At 39.2% G+C, this 21,542-nt stretch overlaps 1 protein-coding gene across 16 annotated transcripts in view; it reads left to right on the top strand.

Moving 5' to 3' along the window:
- Window positions 1-21,542, top strand: part of MYCBP2 (MYC binding protein 2) — a 256,367-nt gene that overhangs the window by 8,721 nt on the left and 226,104 nt on the right. For all 16 annotated transcript variants that reach the window (XM_036455729.2, XM_045588714.1, XM_036455734.2 and 13 more), the window contains exon 2: window positions 15,825-15,900. In XM_036455729.2, coding sequence (XP_036311622.1) covers window positions 15,825-15,900 — 76 coding nt within the window. The remainder of the gene's footprint in view (window positions 1-15,824; window positions 15,901-21,542) is intronic.

Below are 21,542 nucleotides of genomic sequence, written 5' to 3'. Positions count from 1 at the left end.
CTTTCACCTAATGGGTTTAACATCCTTTGATAATCCTTGTCTGAGTTAATAATTTTATTAGGGCTTTCAAAATAATGATTTTTATAATTCTATTATTCCATGTTCATTAGCTGGTTCTGTTCTGCAAAGCTGTGTTTTCTCTCATCAACTGGTGATGTACTGTTGTTTCTCCTAAGAACTCATGGTAATTGCTTCATTATCTCCCTTCGTTAGTCAAATTGGTGTACTAGTCCAGTAGAAGTATGGCAGGTGCTATGGTTCACCACCCAGATCCCTCTGTTCAGGTGCAGGTTCCCCTAGCTATTGTGAATATTGGTAGCTAAAACTGATTGCCTCCAAGTCCCTCTCCAGGCATTCCCTTAGCCAACAGAGCTGCTTCCCTCTAAGACTCAGTCATGCTTCTTCAGGGTCAGTTAGTAGCCAATGCCTGTATTACGTGAGGATATAAATACCTTGCCCTTTTACACTAAGACAGGATAACTTTGAAGATCCCAACTCCAGAGCTCCCTATGGGATTGTCTGAGGCCATCCTGTGGTTGTATTGTGATTCAACTCCTTTCTCTGTTCAGATCTTAACTTCCTTCACTCTCCCACAGTTGTTGATTTGGAAGGCATTCTTCAATAAACTTCTGGTGTGCAAATCTCCAGTTCAGAGTCTGTTTCCTGGGGAACCTTACCCAAGACAATTATGGTACCAGGAATGGTCTGAGGAAGTAGACTTTAAAATGGGATTTTGGGGCTAGATTATCTGCTGGTGGCTGGCTGTCAATGTGCGAGCCCCACTACAGGTTATAGAAGATGGAGCACTGGTACTGATAACCCTTGGCATGCCCTTTAGCTTTGCAACTGGTAAAACTTTCATAAGTGGTGAATTATAATGGGACTCCTGTAGAAGGAAATGTACTGATGGTTATAAAATCACTGGCTTTTAAGAGGTTTTGGGAAGTTGTTAATTATAAGGATACTAGAGGCCTGGTGCATGGATGCGTGCACCAGTGGAGTTCCTCAGCCTGGAGCCCTCTCACAATAGAGGACCCTTGGGGGATGTCGGACTGTCAGTTTCAGGGCTGACATCCCCCAAGGGGTGTAGTAATGCGTGAAGCAGCAGGTGACCAGGGGGAAGCATGTGCCACTCTGCTTATCCCAGCCCCACTTTGCCTGCCACCGTGCAGCTCGATAAGCTTGCCAAGTGTCACTCTGTGGGAGTGTACTGACCACAAGGGGGCAGCTCCTGCATTGAACATCTATCCTCTGGTGATCAGTAAACATCATAGCGACCGATTGACCTGTTGGTTGTTTGGTTTGGTCACTTTGGCATACATATATATATATATATATATATATATATATATATATATTGGGTCGGCAGCTAAGTAATTGCGGGTTTCACACAACAAAAATTCAGTTGAATTTTTAGGTTTGCAGACGTAGTACAAATGTAAAACACATTTTGTTATTTGATAGTTGGCTATTCAGCTGTTAATCAGTAAAAAAAGTTTTTTGATCTGTTTTGTAGTTTTCGTTTGGCGTTCGTTGAAAAATGGAAAATCAAAAGGAACATTTTCATCATATTTTGCTTTTTTATTTCCGCAAAGGGAAAAACGCATCGCAAGCTCATAAAAAGTTATGTGCTGTTTATGGTGACGAAGCCTTAAAAGAACGGCAGTGTCAAAATTGGTTTGCCAAATTTCGTTCTGGTGATTTTTCACTCAAAGGTGAAAAACGCTCTGGTCGTCCAGTTGAAGTTGATGACGCCCTAATCAAAGCAATAATCAATTCGGACTGTCACAGTACAACACGTGAGATTGCAGAGAAGCTTCATGTATCACATACATGCATTGAAAATCACTTAAAACAACTTGGCTATGTTCAAAAACTCGATACATGGGTTTCTCACGAACTGAAAGAATCACAGTTAACGCAACGCATTAGCAGCTGCGATTTGCTAAAGAAATATAATGAAAATGATCCATTTTTAAAACGACTGATAACTGGGGATGAAAAATGGGTTGTTCACAACAATATCAAGCGGAAAAGATCGTGGAGCAGGCCAGGTGAACCAACTCAAACAACATCAAAAGCTGATATTCATCAAAAGAAGGTTTTGTTATCAGTTTGGTGGGATTACAAAGGAATTGTCTACTTTGAACTCTTACCACCCAACCGAACGATCAATTCTGATGTCTACATTGAACAACTAATGAAATTAAACAATGCAGTTGAAGAAAAGCGGCCCGAATTGACAAATCGAAAAGGTGTTGTATTCCATCATGACAATGCAAGGCCACACACATCTTTGGTCACTCGGCAAAAATTAATGGAGCTTGGTTGGGATGTTTTGCCACATCCACCATATAGTCCTGACCTTGCACCATCTGATTACTTTTTGTTTCGATCTTTACAAAACTCCTTGAATGGTAAAAATTTCAATAATGATGATGATGTCAAATCGTACCTGATTCAGTTTTTTGCTAATAAAAACCAGAAGTTTTTTGAACGTGGGATTATGATGCTGCCTGAAAGATGGCAAAAGGTCATTGATCAAAATGGGCAATACATTACAGAATAAAGTTATTCAGTTCCATGAAAAAATTGTCTTTGATTTTCTTTAAAAAATCCGCAAGTACTTAGTTGCCGACCCAATATATATATATATATATATATATATATATATATATATACACACACACACACACACACACACACACACACACATACATATATATATATGCCAAATATATATATGGGGGGTTTCCCTCAGCCCAGCCTGCACCCTCTCCAATCTGAGACCCCACCAGGATCAGGCCTAAATGGGCAGTCAGAGGTCCCTCTTACAATCCAGGACTGTTAGTGCCCAACCACTCGCTTGCATGCTAGTTTTTTGTCTAGTTCTGTCAGTTGCTGAGAGAGAGGTACTAAAAATACTCCACTGTAACTATGGATTTGTATTTGTTCCTTTAATTTTGTCAGTTTTGTTTCATGTATTTGGGGGCTCAGCTATTATATACATTTATAATGGTTAAAACTTCCCTAATGAATTACTTTTTTAATTCATTACATCACATCTCTCTTTATCTCTAGTAATATTCTTTGTCTTGATCTTATTTTACCTGACATCAAAATGGCCTCTCCAACCTTCTTATGCTTACTGTTTGCATGGTAAATTTTTTCAATCATTTACTTTTGACCTAGCTGCAGCATTATATGTAAAGTTTTTCTCCTGAGGGCAACATGTATAGGATTTTGCTGCTACTGCTTTTTTCAAATCCACCTTGTCAATCTTTGCTTTTTATTTGGAGAGTGTAGTGTATTAATATTTAATGTAATTAGTTATTGATATTGTTGGCTTTAGTATACCATTTAATTGCCTTCTGTTTCCCTCTTTTTTTTTTTTTGTTTTTGTTTTTCTTCTTTTGGATTGTATTTTAATATTGTATTTTTATATACCTATTGGCCTTTTTGGCTTTGTCCTTTTATTTTTAATGCCCTAAGGATTTAAATATATTCTAGAGGCATGGTGCATGAAAATTCATGCACTGGAATGGGGGGGGGGGAAGGGAGGGGCCCTCAGCACAGGGCCCCATCTCACAGTAGTCTGGGAGCCTTCAAGGGTGGGAGGCGACCTGGTGATCAGGGGAAGGCAATCACACCTCTACTGCTGCCACTTCTAGCAGCACAAGACTCAGCCAGCCCTGGTTATCTGAGCGTCGGGCTGGCTCTGGGTGGCAGGGAGTCTGAGGGGACTGGGCACCGCCATCTTTAAGGGCATGGCAGTCAATTTGCGTATTGCCTCCTTATTGGCTGTGGGCACTGCCATCTTTGAGGGCATGGCAGTCAATTAGCATATTCCCTCATTGGCTGTGGGCATCACTATCTTTGAGGGCATGGCAGTCAATTAGTATATTTCCTCCTTATTAGTGGTGGGCGCCACCATCTTTGCGACAGCAAGAGGATCAATTAGCATATTCCTGCTTTATTCGATAGAATAAATTTGTCCATATATATATTTTATATCATTTTTGCATTTTATTTTATTGTTTAAAGTATTACAAATAGTAGTACATATATCTCCTTTTTTCCCCCCATTGACCTTCCCCCAGGCACCCCTACCTCCTGTTGCTTGCCCTCATCCTACTCCCCCTCCCCAATGTCTTGTGTCCATTGGTTGTGCTTATATGCATGCATAAAAGTTCTTCTGTTGATCTCTTTTCCCCCCTCCCCAACACTCCCCAGCCTTCCTGCTGTAATTTGAAAGTCTGTTTGATGCTTTACTGCCTCTGTATCTATCTTTTTGTTTATCAGGTTATAATGTTATTTATTTTCCATAAATGAGTGAGATCATGTGGTATTTTTCTTTTACTGCCTGGCTTATTTCACTTAGCATAATGCTCTCCAGTTCCATCCATGCTGCTGCAAATGGTAAGAATTCCTTCTTTTTTATAGTAGGGTAGTATTCCATTGTGTAGATGTAGCATAGTTTTATAATCCACTTATCTGCTGATGGGCATTTAGGCTGTTACCAAATCTTAGCTATGGTGAATTATGCTGCTATGAACATAGGGGTATATATAGCCTTTCTGATTAATGTTTCTAGTTTCTTGGGATATATTCCTAGAAATGGGATTACTAGGTCAAATGGGAGTTCCATTTTTAGTTTTTTTAGGAAGCTCCATACTGATCTCCACAGTGGCTGCACCAGTCTGGATTCCCACCAGCTGTACACAAGTGTTCCTTTTTCTCTGCATCCTCACCTGCACTGTCCTTTGTTGATTTGTTGATGATAGCCATTCTGACAGGTGTGAGATGGTATCGCATTGTCGTTTTGATTTGAATCTCTTCGATAATTAGTGACTTTGAGCATGTTTTCATATGTCTCTTGGCCTACCTTCTGTCTTCTTTCGAAAAGGTTTTATTTAGGTCCATTGCCCATCTTCTTATTGGATCATTTATCTTCTTTTTATTAAGGTGTGTGTGTTCCCTGTAAATATTGTAGATTAAACCTTTACCAGTGATAATATTGGCAAATATGTTCTCCTATGCAGTGGGCTTTCTTGTTGTTTTGTTGATGGTGTCTTTTGCTGTGAAAAAGCTTTTTATTTTGATGTAGTCCCATTTGTTTATTTTTTCTTTAGTTTCTATCTTTTCTCCTTTCCAGGATTTCTTCGACCTTCTCCAACAGGCACGAGCCCCTAGCCTCCAATTTCTGTGACCAGAAAAATAGGGTTTTTCTTGGAGTTTTAATTTCTGAATTGTTGCTGTGTATATAGTGATTGCTTCTTGGCCTTTGGGCAAAGCTATTAGAAAAAGAAAAACAAAACAAAACAAAAACAAACAAACAAAAACAAAAACCAAAGGCAGGATGGAAAGCTCACTCTCACTATGGGTCATTTTTCTAAGTTTGACTCCCCTCCACAATATGCTTTTGTTGGTTTTCAGAGTTCTCAAGTAATTCATCATCCCTCTCCTTTTCCTTCCCTCTTCCCTTCCTTCTTTCCTTTTCTTTTTGGTATTTTGTCTTGTTTTTAGTTGTAAACAGTGGGAAAAACAATCTGTATCACATTGGAACCAGAATTCCTTCTCTGGCTGTTTTTAAGATGTTTCTCTTTATATTTAATTTTCAGTAAATATTACTAAATTATAGTGCCTAAATATTTTTTGTGTGTATATCCTGTTCATTGAACTTCTTAGATCTGCATAATGTGAATTTTTGTTTAATTTGGCACATTTTGGCCATAATTTCCTCAAATGTTATTTAAAACCCAGCCTCTTATTTCCTTCTGAGAATCCAGTTATACCTATATGAGAATGCTTGATAAGGCTGAGGGGTCAGCACATTTATTTTGTAAAGGTCAAGATAATAAATTCTTTAGCCTTTTCAGGTAATAATAGTTTCGTTTAACTATTCTACTCTGTTGTTATAGTTTGAAAGCAGCCATAGTCAGTATGTAAATAGAGGAGCATTCCTTTGTTTCACTATGATTGTATTTACAAAAATAGTTGGCAGGCTAGATTTGGACTCTATAGTATAGGCTGTAGTTTGCTGACTCCTGAGGTAGACAGTGAAAGTTGTTGGAGCACTATTGTGAATTCAAGGGTAAAATCAAGTAAGTGAAAAGCACAAATATTGGCAATAATTGAAGTTTGGGGAACTGGGTGAGTAGGATAAGGGTGTAGAGGAGACTAGAAAGAAAAGTTTAGTATTGGGTTATTATGTTTCAGGTCCTGGTTTATTTGAGAACAGTAGTTAAACTTTCAACTTATAAAAGTATCATAATAATTAAGAGCTAATAAGCTAGTGGTTGGACTCCATGACACGTAAGAACTGATCGCAGGAGGCTACCTGTGTGTGCGCAGTGGGGTGTTGCTCTGGAGATGGGGCGGAAGCAGGGAGGTGACCAGAGAAGGAGGGACCATGTGGTGCCGGGGAAGGTGGGGTAAGAGTCCGTAGCACACCCTCATCAGTCCTTCGCCACCCATCGCTTACACTCAGAGCGCCCTGCCATCCACCTGCCAGGGGAAGGAGCACAGCACAGCAGTCATAATGCTTCCATGCTCTCCTCCAGCACTATGATGGGGTGGAACTGCCACATTGCTCCGGAGACAGGGTGGAAGAGGGGAAGCTGCAGGAGAAGGCATGACCAGCTCAAGGAGACTCGAGGGTGGGGCATGAAGCAGCCAGAGAAGGCCAGAGGGGTGGGAGGCTGGGCCAGACGCGCTGTAGTTCTTCTGTGTGGAGAGGTTTGGGTGTCAAGGCAGGGTGGCAGTGGGTGGGTGGGTGGGGCCACGTGATTTCATGCACTAGGCTCCTAGTCTCTAATAACATTCTAGAGCACATGTGTCAAACACAAGGCCCGTGGGCCAAATCCGTCCCGCCAGGCCTTGCAATGTGGCCCGCACCGCGCTGTCATCACTGCACTGCGCTGCGTTTCCATCACAATGACAGTTTATGACTGTACAGTAAACCATTCGGCCCGTGATTTAGGCTGGATTTTAGATTTTGGCCCCTTCTCTGATTGAGTTTGACACCCCTAGTCTAGATAGTATGGGAGGAAGAACTAATTTCTCAAGAGTGCATTTTTGGTACCTCTTCTCTATAAGTTTCTTTCTTGGCTATTTTATGTTAGTCTTATGATTTCAATTATTGCCTAAACTAGAGGCCCAGTGCATGAAATTCATGCACTGAGGGGTGTGTCCCTCAGCCCGACCTGCACCCTCTCCAATCTGGGATCCCTCTCACAATCCAGGACTGCTGGCTCCCAACCTCTCACCTGCCTGCCTGCCTGATTGCACCTAACTGCCCTCCCCTACCAGTCTGGTCACCCCCAACTGCCATCCCTTGCAGGCCTTCTCTGGCTCCCTGGTCACCCCCAACTGCCCTCCCCTGCAGGCCCAGTCACTCCTAACTGCCCTCCCTTGCCAGTCAGGTTACCCCTACCTGCCCTCCCCTGCAGGCCTGGTTGCCCCCAACTGCCCTCCCCTACAGGCCTGGTCCCTCCCAACTGCCTCCAATGCAGGCCTGTGCCTCCCAACTGCCCTCTCTTGCTGGTCCAGTTACCCCTAACTGCCCTCCTCTGCAGGTCTGGTTCCCCCCAACTGCCCTCCCCTGCAGGTCTGGTTCCCCCAAACTGCCCTCCTCCAACTGCCCTCTGCCAGCCCAGTAAATCCTAACTGCCCTTCCCTGCTGACCTGATTGCCCACAACTGCCCTCCCCTGCAGGTCATCTTCTGGCAGCCTTCTTTGACCACATGGGGGCGGCCATCTTGTGTCTTTGAATGATGGTCAATTTGCATTTTACTCTTTTATTTGATAGGATATTTCTGATTTCCTGGTCTGTGGTTTGTAGCTAAAACCTTTCCTTTGATACCTGGAATTTGACAGTTGTAATGCTGGGAGTCTCTCAATCCGTCAGTATATTCAAAGTTTCCTCATGAATACTATTACTTAAAACCTGCCTCTTTTTCTATAGTTCAGCTCAACCAAAGTCTGAGACATTAGCTTGAAGTTGGCATTTAATGATCTAACATTAACTCACTCCTACCTTTTGTGCAGAAGGCAGGGAGAAGCAACATTTTATTGGGAATTGAGGTTAGAGAAGGGAATAGAGAATTTAGAAATTAATGTTTAAAGGAAAAGGAGACAAAGAATTATTTTATCTTTGGATAAGAGACTTTGTAGCTGGTGTTCTTAGTGTCCTAGCCATATGTCTTTGACATTCATTTCTATACTATCTACTTACATCTTTGACTTTCTGCCTGAGAACGTTTATACTGGCCATGGATACATGCTTGAAGATTATTAACAACAGAAGGTTAATGACTTCAGAAAGGCTTCAGCCAGTGATGGGTGAGGAATTGACACATAAATACCTAATTTTTCTCATCCTTTAGTTAGGATAACTGAGCCATATACTATCTACTTGAGTTCTCCAGTAGGATCATGCTCTAATGGCCCATCTCAGGATAACTGCCTTAATAATGCATTCTTTCATGTCTGCATCCTGTATCTCACTTCTGATTCCTTTACCAGTATTTTTCATGATCACATTAAAAAACAAATACTTGGACTCTTTGTATCTGAGTGGTTGATTTTTCCCCCTCACTTTTGTAAAATTGTCATGAATTATCTTTCTCTTCACATAGTGCTTTTGGTCCATTCTTTTTTTCTTTTTTTGGTCATGGTTTCCTGCTATGTAAATATGAGACCATATGACTATGTCCCACATATTATACTCTCTATTTTGTTCATCTGCTCTCTTTTTTAATATATTTTTTAAAAAGAATATATCTTTATTGGTTTCAGAGAGGAAGGGAGAGGGAGAGAGAAATAGAACCATCAATGAGAGAGAAACATTGATCAGGTGCCTCCTGCATGCCCCCCTATTGGGGATCGAGCCCGGCAACCTTGGCATATGTCCTGACTGGGAATCAAACCGTAACCTCCTGGTTCATAGGTTGATGCACAGTCACTGAGCCACATCAGCTGAATATGATTTGTGTCTTGTGTGCACCCTGCCTGGGCATCAAACCTCTTGATTATCTGTTCTTTTGCTTCTTTGATGTTTCTTAATATGTTTATTATGTGCCTAACATTGTGTGTAAAAGAACAGTTATTTTCTTTCAGAGAAGTTTCCTCTTTGCTGTGTTAGACAGGTAGGGTGAAGTATTGACTACCTCAGTCCAATCAAGGATTAAATAGGCTTCTCTCTACTGGGATTCTGTCTTTTAAACACTGGGAGATTGTGAGAAATTGACTTTGATCCGTTGGCATAGTCACCTTATTCTTCCTCAGTGCCCCATCACAAAGAAGTTTTACCATTGGGAAAACTGGTCACATATTTGGGGCTTTTCTTAATTTCAAGACCATCATTCCAACCCATGCAGACATCTAAAGCACCAGTAACTTCTGGTTTCCCTTAGTAGAAGTTAAACTCGATTTTCACTTGTCCCCAAACTCTGCAAATGTCCCCTTGCATTTGATCACCCTTGGAAGTGCTCTTTCATCTCTGGATTTTTAGTTTATCTAGTCCTAAATTACTTCCATATCTGCTTATGTTTAAATTTAATCTTTTTTTATTGAAATATTATAGATATCTCCCTTTTTTCCTCATTGACTCCCTCCACCCACATTCCCCCCGCCCCAGGCCTTCATGGCACTATTGTCAGTATTATATAGATTATGTATAACCTATATAATAAAATATGCAAATTGTCTCCTCTGGCGGTCATTTGACCTGGAGACTGGAAGTTCAACCACTGGCTATGATGTGTGCTGGCCACCCCCGGAACATGGCAGGTGTAGGTCTTGAGCTGCAACCTCTTGCCAGCTACCTGGGTGTGGGGTGATGGAGACAGACAAGAGGAGAGAATGCGGGGTGTCCACTGAGCTCGCTCTCACTCCCCCTGCTACCCTCCCCTGGGACACCACGGTTCACATGCACTGGTGAAGTCCCTGCGCTCAGGTGCCAGGCCTGCGAGGAGCCCGCTCCGCACCCCTATGGCCTCTTCGGGGTTGGCCAGGCTGTCTTTGCCTAATCTTCTCCTGCCCCATTTCCCCCTTTCCTCTGATATTTGTCAGTCTGTTTCATGCTTTTATGTCTTGGGATTTAATTTTTTCATCAATTTATTTTATTCATTAGAATCTACATATGAGTGAGATCATGTGATATCTGTCTTTCTCTGACTTGTTTTTTTTATTTAAAGGAAGAGTAGTGGCTTGTCCCTATCTAGTATCCTACTTTAGGAAAATGGAAGTCAGGAATTAATCTTGGTAAAAAGAAAAGGCAGATAATTTTAGAGTGCTTATTTATATAAGCATGTTTTGAATAGTTTATGTGTCACATACTATTAATTATATGTTTTTTTTCTTTGTGACATGAGCCTGTTAATCAAAATATGTTCTAGACTGGGAGTCGTCAAACTGGTCCACAGAACAAATCAGCACAATTCCTGTTTTTGTATGGCCTGTGAGCTAAGAAATTATCCTCCCAGAAATAAAGTTTTACAACTATGCTCATTTATTTATGTGCTGTCTATGGCTGTTTTTATGCTGTAAAAGTAAATTAGTTGCAACAGAGATTCAATGGTCTACAAAGCATAAAATATTTGCTCTCTGTTTTTTTACAGAAAAAATATTTGTCTTTTTCTTCCTTAGACAGTAGACTTGGGAATTTTTAAGTTTCTCATTGCTAAGGCAAATTAAACAAAAGATTGAAACCCATGGTTCTGTGGTTGAGCGTTGACTTATGAACCAGTAGGTCACAGTTTGATTCCCGGTCAGGGCATACACCTGGGCTGTGGGCTTGATTCCCAGTGTGGGCTGGTCAGTGATTTTTTCTCATCATTGATGTTTCTGTCTCTTTCTCCTCCCTTCCTCTCTGAAGTCAATTAATAAAAATATATTTTAAAAAACAAAACCCTCTTATTCCTGAAGTTCTTTGAATTTGGCTTATTAAAATCCTAGCATTTTAGAATTAAAAGGAATCTCAGAGATAATCTCCTTAATCTTTTATTTTCCAGATGAAGAAACAGATTCAGAGAGAGATTTTAAAATTAAATTATGACTAATTTTTGTTTTGTTAGAGAACAGACTCAGTAGTAATCTGGTAGAGAAACTAATGAACTATATCATGGAACAACTTTCAAAATTCATATTACAGAAGTGTTTGGTTTTCCTTAAACAGTTATTGTTATTATGAATATTCCTTCTTTGGCATTTTTAAAGTAAATATTTTAAAATAAATATTTAAAGCATGTAATAGCCTTTGCCTTTCATTACTACAGATAATTCTTTCAAATCTCATGTGTATAGGGTTCTTTTCGTGAAAAGACTAAAAATCTTATAGGATCAATTCCAAACATTCTTCATTAAGCTCCTATTTGATACAGGATTTAAAGTCCTAAGTCACCAGAAATTCCAAGATGAATTGTTCATGAGTAAGACTGGTTTCTTAAGTTTCTCTTTCATCTATCCATTCTCAGATAATATGAAAAGTTTTCAAATGCAGTCATATAATGGGATCTTTTACTACTAACGTAGCATTTTTATTTTCTAATATTGAAGTGAATTTTCTCTATATAATTTTTAATTTATTACTGGCTCTTTTTTACAGCCCTCTACTTCTAAACAATCCAAATCAACAAAGAACACACACAGTAAAATTAATTTCTGGGGATTTGGGAAAGCTGATTTTTATTCAGGAATTAGTAGGTTCAGTTTCATTTAAATTGTTGTAACTTGTTAAATGTCATATGCATAGAAATAAATCTATTTTATAATTTAGTAAGCATTTAAGAAGTCTATTAAAGCCCAACTGGTGTGGCTCAAGTGGCTGAGTGTCATCCCATACACCAAGAGGTTACAGGTTCAATTCCTGGTCAGGGCACATAACCTAGTTGCAGGCTTGATACCCTGTAGAGCAGGGGTCTTCAAACTTCTCTCATTATGAGAATCACCTGGTGGAGGTGTTAAAACAGATTCCTGATAGCACTTCTTATAGTTGGGATCCGGGAATCTGTGTTTTAACACCTCCACCAGGTGATTCTCATAATGAGAGAAGTTTGAAGACCCCTGCTGTAGAGGGTGTGCAGGAAGCAGCCTTCCACTCATCAATGTTTCTCTCTCTCTCTCTCCCTCTCTTTCCCTCTCCCTTTCCTCTCTTTGAAATCAATTAAAATATTTTTAAAGTCTATTAAGCAAAGCAGATAAAAATATTGATGTATAATATACTAGTGAAAATTTAGGTTCGTGATAACTAGACTTCAGGAAGTTCATCTTAATTTGGATTATATATTCCATTCCTCTGACAATTTGAGTGAACTTTGATGCTTTTTAAATTGCATAGGAGGAGCTAATCTTTTAGCAGTTACATACTCCTGTTGCTCAAATAACTGATTTCAATAAAGTAAACTTTAATATAAAGGGAGGTTGGTTTCCTAAGCCATATATGAGAAATATTTTCATTAATGTTCATCTAATATTTCTTGTTCGTTCATCTAATGTTTGTTCATCTAATATTTCTTGAACATCACAATGTGTCAAACACTGATGTGAATGCTTTCAGTGTGGAGTTGAAGTAGACATTCTTCATGCTTTCACAGTAGTTGAATAGATTATGTAAGCAGGTATATCTGCTCATGTGTAGCATTTGATAGCTGATGGTCACTCCCTTTACTTTACTGGGGAAATCTCATTCACATACATAGTTTCCATTACCTTTTTTTGCCCCACAATCTGCATAAAATAATCCCATGGTTAACTCCTTACTGGACATTTCTGGCTAGATATTCTTTAATGTTTGTTGTATCTATGGATCTATCCTTGGTCCTCTGCTTATTTACTCTTTGTGTAAGGCTCATAGCTATAGCTCTGAACTTTCTTTTCAACCTCTCCTTTCTCCTTCATCCTGCTTTCTCTTTCTCTCAAAATAGTATTGCATTCCAGGTACTTTTCTGGGCAAAGAGCTGGAGCAGTAACCAAGAAAGGCACAGTTTCTGTACTCTTGAGGCATACAATTTGTGAGGCAGTGATGCATTTAACAGATATAGTTGTAGATTGCACAATGAAACACAAGTACAAAATGAAATGAGAATGTGTATTAGGGAAAATAACCCAGTCTGGGACATTCCTGAGTATGTGACTCATACTGGGACCTCAGAGAATAAGAGTGGTTAGCAGGAAATGTGGGAGAGAATTCTAGGTAGAGGGAGAACCTCTGTGAAAGTCATTGAGAAGTTTAGCCAATTCAGACCGTTGAAAAAGATGTCTTTGTGGCTGGAGTATGAAGAACAAGTTGGAAATGATTGCAGAATGAGGCAGGAGAGACTGGTCAGATATCGGTGGAGGAGCTTTTAAGCCGTGTCATTTCCTTTAGACTTTATCCTAAGATATTAATAGAGTTGTTTGGCATGTGTATGTTGTTGTTTTTGTTTGTTTTATGGTTTTTTTTCATTTGTTTCTTTTTGTTAATAGTTTTAAGTGCGGGAATTACCTACTCATATTTTTTTTTTAAGAAGTTGACTTGGGTTTTTAATGTGAAGAATGAATTGAAGAGGGCGCAAATATCAATGTGCAGAAATGTGTTATGAAAGTTTTGCAGTGGATTAGGCAGGATGTGGTGGTAACTTAGATTATTGGCATAGAAGCAGTAGAGATGTAAATGGATTCAAGAACTCTATGTCATAAATTAACAGGATTTTGTGATTATTTTGGTCTATAGATTGAAGCTGAAGGAAGTGTCTAGGAAAATATTTACATATGCTTGTTCACATCTATCTTAACATTTTAGAATTTTAAAAATATTTTTCATTAGTAAAACATCTTCAAAAACAAATCCATTGTTTTTTTTTTCTTTCTCAAACTAATTCTTCCCCTTGACTTACATACTTTTGTGAATGACATCTCTACCTCTAAGTGACTTAGCCTTACTACAGCTTCCACTAAATTGGTTAAAATGTGTTATGGATTTGAACTCTGTATCATGTAGAACACATGTGTCAAACACAAGGCCCGCGGGCCAAATCCGTCCCGCCAGGCCTTGCAATGTGGCCCGCACCACGCTGTCATCACTGCACTCCGCTGCGTTTTCATCACAATGACAGTTTATGACTGTTCAGTAAACCATTCGGCCCGCGATTTAGGCTGGATTTTAGATTTTGGCCCCTTCTCTGATTGAGTTCGACACCCCTAATGTAGAGTTTCTTTCTTCTCTTCTTTCTTTCCCCTTTCTCCTTCCCCTTCAAATTTTGTCTTTATTATATTATAGCAGTAGCACCCTCTTGATTTTTATCCAAGTCTCTGAGCTCCCTCTCACAATCCAGGACTGTTGGCTCCCAACCACTCGCCTGCCTGCCTTCCTGATTGCCTCTAACTGGTTCTGCCTGCCAGCCTGATCACCCCCTAACCACTCCCCTGCCAGCCTGATTGATGCCTAACTGCTCCTCTGCCAGCCTGGTCTCCCCTAACTGCCCTTCCCTGCAGGCTTGATCGCCCCCAACTGCCTTCCCTTGCAGGCCTGGTCCTCCCAACTGCCCTCCCCTGCTGGCCATCTTGTGGTGGCCATCTTGTGTCCACATGAGGGCAGGATCTTTGATCACATGGGGGCAGCCATCTTGTATGTTGGAGTGATAATTAATCTGCATATTATTCTTTTATTAGATAGGATTATTAGATAAAATAGAGACCTGGTGCATGGATGGAGGCCAGCTGGTTTGCTCTGAAGGGTGTCCTGGATCAGGGTGGGAGTTCCCTTGGGGCATGGGGTGGCCTGGGCGAGAGGCCTGTGGTGGTTTGTAGGCTGACCACATCCCCTGACGACCCAAACGGAGGCCCTGGTATCTGGGGTTTATTTATCTTCTACAATTGAACCTTTGTAGCCTGGAGTGGAGCCAAGTCTTCTGCTTGCTTAATGGTGGCAGCCATTTCGGTTGGGATTTATGTGTCTTCTATAATTGAAACTTTGTAGCCTGCAGTGGAGGCCTAGACTGGCCAGCTTTAGAAGCTTGGCTTCCTCCATTGCCAGGGGAAACCCTAGTCTTTTGCTCTATCAGCTCCGTGGTTGCTGCCATTTATGTTTGGATCTATAATTGAAACTTTGTAGCATTGAGTTGGAGGCCTAGGCAGGCAAGGGCAGGCAGAAAGCTTGCCTTCTTCCATCACTGGGGAAACCGAAGCCTCCCTTCTGCTCTCTCTGGCTGCAGCAATCTTTGTTGGGTTTATTTGCATATTTGCTCCTGATTGGCTGGTGGGTGTGGCTTTTGGGTGTAGCGCAGGTGCAATCAATTTGCATGTTACTCTTTTATTAGATAGGCTGTGTATTGCTTAGATCAGTGTTTCCCAACCTTCTCTCATGATGAGAATCACCTGGTGGAGTTGTTAAAACACAGATTCCCGGATCCCAACTAAGAAGTGCTAAACTAGAATTTTTGAGAACATATAGGTAAAATTGTATACTTAACTAGTGCTCTAAGACAGATTTTATATACAGAGCACTAAGTTAGGTATGCAATTTTACCTATATGTTCTCAAAAATTCTAGTTTAGCACTTCTTAGTTGGGATCCGGGAATCTGTGTTTTAACAACTCCACCAGGTGATTCTCATCATGAGAGAAGGTTGGGAAACACTGGCTTAGATAATCTAGTATTGCATTATTTCAGTAGCTACATTATATGGTAGTATCTTTCATGTATAACTAGGGTATATTGTTTCATAGGAAGAAAGTTTATAGAATACATATTTAAGTCTCTTCTTTGGAAGTACCTATTTTTAATAGCTTAATATGTTCTTATATTGAACTTGCATAATTTTTCCATGTTTTTTGCATTTTTAGGAATAAGAAAATTTTAAATAAGAAGAAGTTGAAAAGAAAACAGAAGAGCAAATCAAAAGTCAAGACAAGAAGCAAGGTAAAACTGCTGGCAGTTTATCAGAAATAAGGAATTTTTTCATATAGTAATTTGAATTAAAATGCCAAGATTAAAAAGGTGTGAGTATAATTAGCAAACCATTTCATGTTAAAGTAATTTTTTAGAAGCCTCTTAGTATTTAATTACACTGCTTAGCTTCATATTTTTATCAGTAGCCTTGAAGTTAATAAATGGATCCTGAAAATTGTTTATTCTTATTTTTGATTTGGGGGGATCATAACCATTTCTCTTTTTCTTTTCCACTTTGATTACCTGTACTATAAACTGAGTAAAATTGGCTTGTGAGTTGTGACCTGAATTTGGGTTCATTATGTCATGAATTAGGGAGAATCTTGGTGCATCTATATTGCTCTGAGATTCTTTTGGCTGTGGGTGGCAGTGCAAAAGAAATGCAATATAGAATATTTTAATTAGGTAGGATCGTAGCAATCAAAGATCTAATTTTCTACCTAATACAAAAATTTTTGCTATAAAATTTTTTACTTAAACATTTTCAGGGTCCAGATTCTGCTTTCTATATAAGAGTCTCTTTTCTTTTGAACAGTACTAAGAAGCCTAGCCAGGAGGAAGAGAAGAGTCATAACTATGATTTCTGAACAGCTCCACTTTTGGTTACCTGCTCTTTCCAGTTAGTGTTCTTGCTACAGTAACTGAGAGAAATTAATTTTAAAGTAGTAAACAAAGAACTTACAAAAGAATAAGGGACAAAATTTACTTGGTGGCTCTATCTTGAGACAGAGGTGGACCCAGGGATTAAGTGATTCATCAAATCTATGTCTTTGTCTCTTGCTTCTGTTTTCCTCTCGGTGTGGGCTTTTTGCCCATGGCTGAGCACTAAGGTTGCTGGCAGCTTCATCTTCACTTTCTTTGAGCAAGAGACATCTCTCCTACTGGCTCTAGGAGAATGTTTTGGGTATTTTTTTTTAATTATTATTTTTTTTATTAACCTGTATCATTTACGTTGGCTTTGGAGATTAGGTACTTTGGTTAGAGGTGAGGACACCGATGAGCAGGCCATGTGGAAGGGTTATCCTAAGGAAATTGTTGCTGGGTGGACAAATAATATATTTTCACTCTCACCTCTTACTATTTTGGCTTTTGAAATAGAAGAGGAAAGTGGAGAACACTTTTAATATACTTATTATATATAAAAAAAGTTTAACAGATACTCATTTAGATTTCCAATCTCTACCCCTTTTCCACTTTTTGGAGCTATGTGCAGAGTTAGTCTGGGAATCTTGAAGATATTTTTAAGTTATTTTAAGCTTTAATTTAGTGATTTCCTTAAGGTGGTATTATAGTTTATGATATCCGGATAAGGTGGGAAAGTCAAGGGTTTTTTTTTGTCCCTTTCAATTCTGTCTCTAACTTTGTGCCCTTAGTAATTCACTGTTCTTATCTAGCTTCAGGTTTTATATCTCCTATCTGCTTTTTACGAGCTGCTTGTAATAAGGATGATATAAAAATGCATTCTTTTATTCCTCAAATATTAATGGCATGCTGACTATGTGTAGGCATTATGCTAGATATTTGGGATAGAAAGATAAGTAAGAAACATTTCCTACTTATGATAAGTATATAAAATAGTAAAATATATTTTTTAAAACATGCATTTCTTTTCAGTAAAACAAAAAAAAACAACAACACCCATTTATCTATACTACCATTTCTCCTTTCTTACTGTCATTGTCTCCTTTATTTCTCCTCATGCATTAGCCATGTCTTTTATTTAATATCCTTTTTATTCAGTTTAGTTACCATAGTTTTGTTTTGTTTGAGAATAACTTTTGCTTAATTAATCACACAAACTTGATGGTTTAGAACAATGTAAATTAGCCGAAACCGGTTTGGCTCAATGGATAGAGCGTCGGCTTGGGGACTGAAGGGTCCCGGGTTCGATTCCAGTCAAGGGCATGTACCTTGGTTGCGGGCATATCCCCAGTAGGGGGTGTGCAAGAGGCAGCTGATCGATGACTCTCTCTCATCGATGTTTCTAACTCTCTATCTCTCTCCCTTCCTCTCTGTACAAAATCAATAAAATATATTAAAAAAAAAAAAAGAACAACAATAAATTATTTTACAGTTCTCAAAGTCTGAAGTTTAAAATGAGTCTCGCTGAACTGAAGTTAATATATATGTAAGGCTGAATTCCTCTGGAGTTTCTAGGAGAGAATTCTTCTTCTTTTTTTTTTTTTTTTTTTTTTTTTTTTTACCTTTTCCAGCTTTAGAGGCTGCCTGGATCTTCTGGGTTGTGCCCTCTTTCATCTTCTAAGCCAGCAATCATTGGTTGAGTCTTTTCATCCTGCATCACTCCCAACACCTTCTCCTTCTCTGATTGTCCTGACACCCTCTCTCATTTATAAGGACCCTTTGGTTAATTGGACCCGCCCAGATAATCCACAAAAATATCTCCATCCCAAGATTTAATTTAATCATGTCTTAAGGTCTCTTTTACCATGTGAGGCAATATAGGCACAGGTTCCTGGGATTAGGGTGAATACATTTTTGCAGACTATTATACTACCTACCACATCTTCCTTTCCTCCATTTATATTTGTTGCATCCATTTTACAAAACTCCATCTTATACAAATCCAGCTGTTTTCTCTTTCCTTCAGGTGAATGTCATGTGCAGCTAAGAGGAGTTTGAAAAGAGTTAATTGGTACCAGTACATATTCAAATGGACCTTCTTAGCCAGACTACCTTCTTATTTTTTTCTGGTCAATTAGGTCTCTAACTTTTTCCTGTTACTATTTCACACCTGTGCTAGTCTCCTCAGACTTCTGATAAATTCTGTCCTCCAGCAAATGACTTCACTTTTTAATAGGAGAAATAAAATCCATTACACAGGAAATTTCTTCAACTTCTTGCTTAAAAAATGGGTCTTAGGTCAGTATCCTTAATAGCAGAACCTGAGACTGGAATTTAAAGTGTACATTTTAGTGAGTTTTGAATGATACAGACAAGGATCAGAAAATTTCCATCATCCCTAAGGGTTTCCTCATCCTTTGCTGCATTCCATTTCTCCCTGAAGCCTTGGTTATAGACTTCCACAGATGTGCTTTTTTGTGGTTATATATTAGTTGTCATTTTCTAGAATTTCATAATAAATGTGATCATACAGTGTGTACTTTTTTATATCTGTCTTCTTTCCATCAGAATAGTAATTTTGGTTGTGTACATGTTGTACATATTAACCAGTTTATTATAGTTTATTTTTTGCTAATTAGTTATTCCATTATATGGATACAAGTGGCCCAGTGCACAAAATTCGTGCACATTAAAAGGGAATTAGAGGAAATATTTCAATATTGTTTTTTGCCTTCTCTATAATAGAAGTGTCAGAGATTAAAGAAAATTAGTAAAATGTGTATGAAAATCTTCCTCCTGTCAGAGTCTGGGGCACGCTGCGGGACCCAGAGTCAAGTCTGCCCACCCACATGCACCTCAAAAATCACTCGAGATCCATACCTGGCCGGCCCCACCCCTGTCAAACCCTGCCTGGTGGGGGGCACAGCCTCAGGTCCCCTGTCAAGCCTCTCCAGGCTGGGGTTGCAACCTCAGGTCCCCTGGCACTGGGGCAGGAGGTGCAGCCTGAGGTCCCCCAGCCTAGCACTGGGGAGGGGGGTATGACCTGAGGTCCCCTGGCCCAGCATCACACAGCCTCAGGTTCCTGCTGATCACTCATTATGTCTCGTTACGGGAACCCTGCCTCTACTGTGGGTGCAGCCATCTTGTGTTACAGGAACTCTGCCTCCGCTGTGGGTACAGCCATCTTATGAGGACATGATGAAGTGAAGGTCAATTTGCATATTACCTTTTTATTATATAGGATATCCTGATTTGTTAATCCATTCACCTGTTTGATATTTACATGTTGTGTCCAGTTTCTGGCCATTGCAGATGAAGCTTTTATGAACATTTATCTAGTATCCTTTGTGTGAATATATGTTTAGGGTTTTTTGGGGAGGTGGTGTTGCAAATACCTAAGAGTAGAATGATTAGGCAGTGTTTCCTTCCATGACTTGCCAGAGAGGATTCAGAAGACCCAAAAGGAATTTATACTGATGACTAAGACTTAGTACAACAAAAGGTACATACAGAGTAGGCAGCAGGGAAAAGAAATGTTTTGGAGGTGTTTAAGGAGCTATGGCATAGGCTTCCTAATTCTTCCTTGGATATGCTTCCTCTCAGGCAGTGAACTACAGGGGTATGTGTGCAATGTTTTTGCCCAGGAAAGTTTAGTTGAGTCAGGATCCAGGACTTTTACAGGGTCTGGTCATATAATCATATCCTGCTGTGCAGCCAGCATGGCAAGTGAATCTCAGGTGATATCACATAGTATATCACAGATTGAAACTCAGGATCAATCTTGATATTTGTACAAAGCAAAAGGACAAGCCAGAATCATCAATAGCTAACAGAGAAAACTCTAAAGATCACATTCTTAAGGATTGACCAAGGAATAAGAAATCGTACCTGCCATGTTAACTCTTTCCTCATAGGAGTATAATTACTGGAATTTACTGTAAGCACATGTTTAATTTTATAAGAATCTGCCACACTTTTTCCAGGGTAGCAGTATCATTTTACATTCCTTTAAGCAATGTGTGAGAGATCCAGTTTCTCCAAATTCTCACCAGCATTTGTTTTCACTATTTTTTATTCTAGCCAGTGTGATTGGTATGTTATATATATAATTTTAATTTATATTTCCTAATGGCTCACGATATTGAACCTTTTTCCATGTGCTTATTTTATTTGCCTTCTGTATATCTTCTTTAGTGACATGTCTATTAATGTGTTTGCCCATTTTTTTTTTTTTTTTAACTGGATTACCTGTTAGTTTTTTACTGGTGAGTTTTCAGAATTCTTTGTATATTCTAGATACTAGTCCTTTGTCAAGTATGTGGTTTGCCAATATTTTCTCCCAGTCTGTAACTTTATTTTTAATCTTCACCCAAGCATATGCTTATTGATTTTAGAAGGGAGGGGGGAGAAGAGAGAGAGAGAGAAAGAGAGAGAGAAGTGAGAGAGATAGAGATAGAGAGAGAGAGAGAGGAGAACATCGATGTGAGAGAGACCATCAATAGGTTGGGATCAAACTTGAAACCTAGGAATGTGCCCTGACCTTTTAGTATATGGGATGATGTTCAACCAACTGATTCAACTGATTCACTCTGGCCAAGGCTCCCAGTCTGTAACTGTAATATAATTTTTAAATTACATTTTCAATTATTCACTCCTAGTGTACAGATATATTACTCATTTTTATATAGAAAGCTGGTATCCTGTGACTTTGCTAAGTCCACACCTTATTTCTAATGGCTTTTTTTTTTTTTTTTGGCAGACTTCTTAAGATTCTTTAAGCAACTTCTGCAAATAAAGGCATTTGTTTTCTAGAAGATTCTAAGTATATCTTTTATTTTTTTTTCTTGGTTTAGTGCACTGTCATATCTGGTACAGTTTTGAATCAAATTGCTTAGAATAGATATCTTTGCCTTGTTTGCAATTGCACTCATTATTTTTTACTATGTTAGCTATGGTATTGAGTATGGGAATTACACTGCTTTTTCAGTGTTGAGCCAACCTTGAGTTTGGGTTATCATGATTGTTATCTT

The sequence above is a fragment of the Pipistrellus kuhlii genome, unplaced genomic scaffold, assembly GCF_014108245.1.
Source record: "Pipistrellus kuhlii isolate mPipKuh1 unplaced genomic scaffold, mPipKuh1.p scaffold_m20_p_3, whole genome shotgun sequence".
In the NCBI taxonomy this organism is placed as follows: Eukaryota; Metazoa; Chordata; class Mammalia; order Chiroptera; family Vespertilionidae; genus Pipistrellus; species Pipistrellus kuhlii.
Note: the sequence above shows the minus strand (reverse complement) of the source record. Positions and strands in the feature narration are given on the sequence as shown.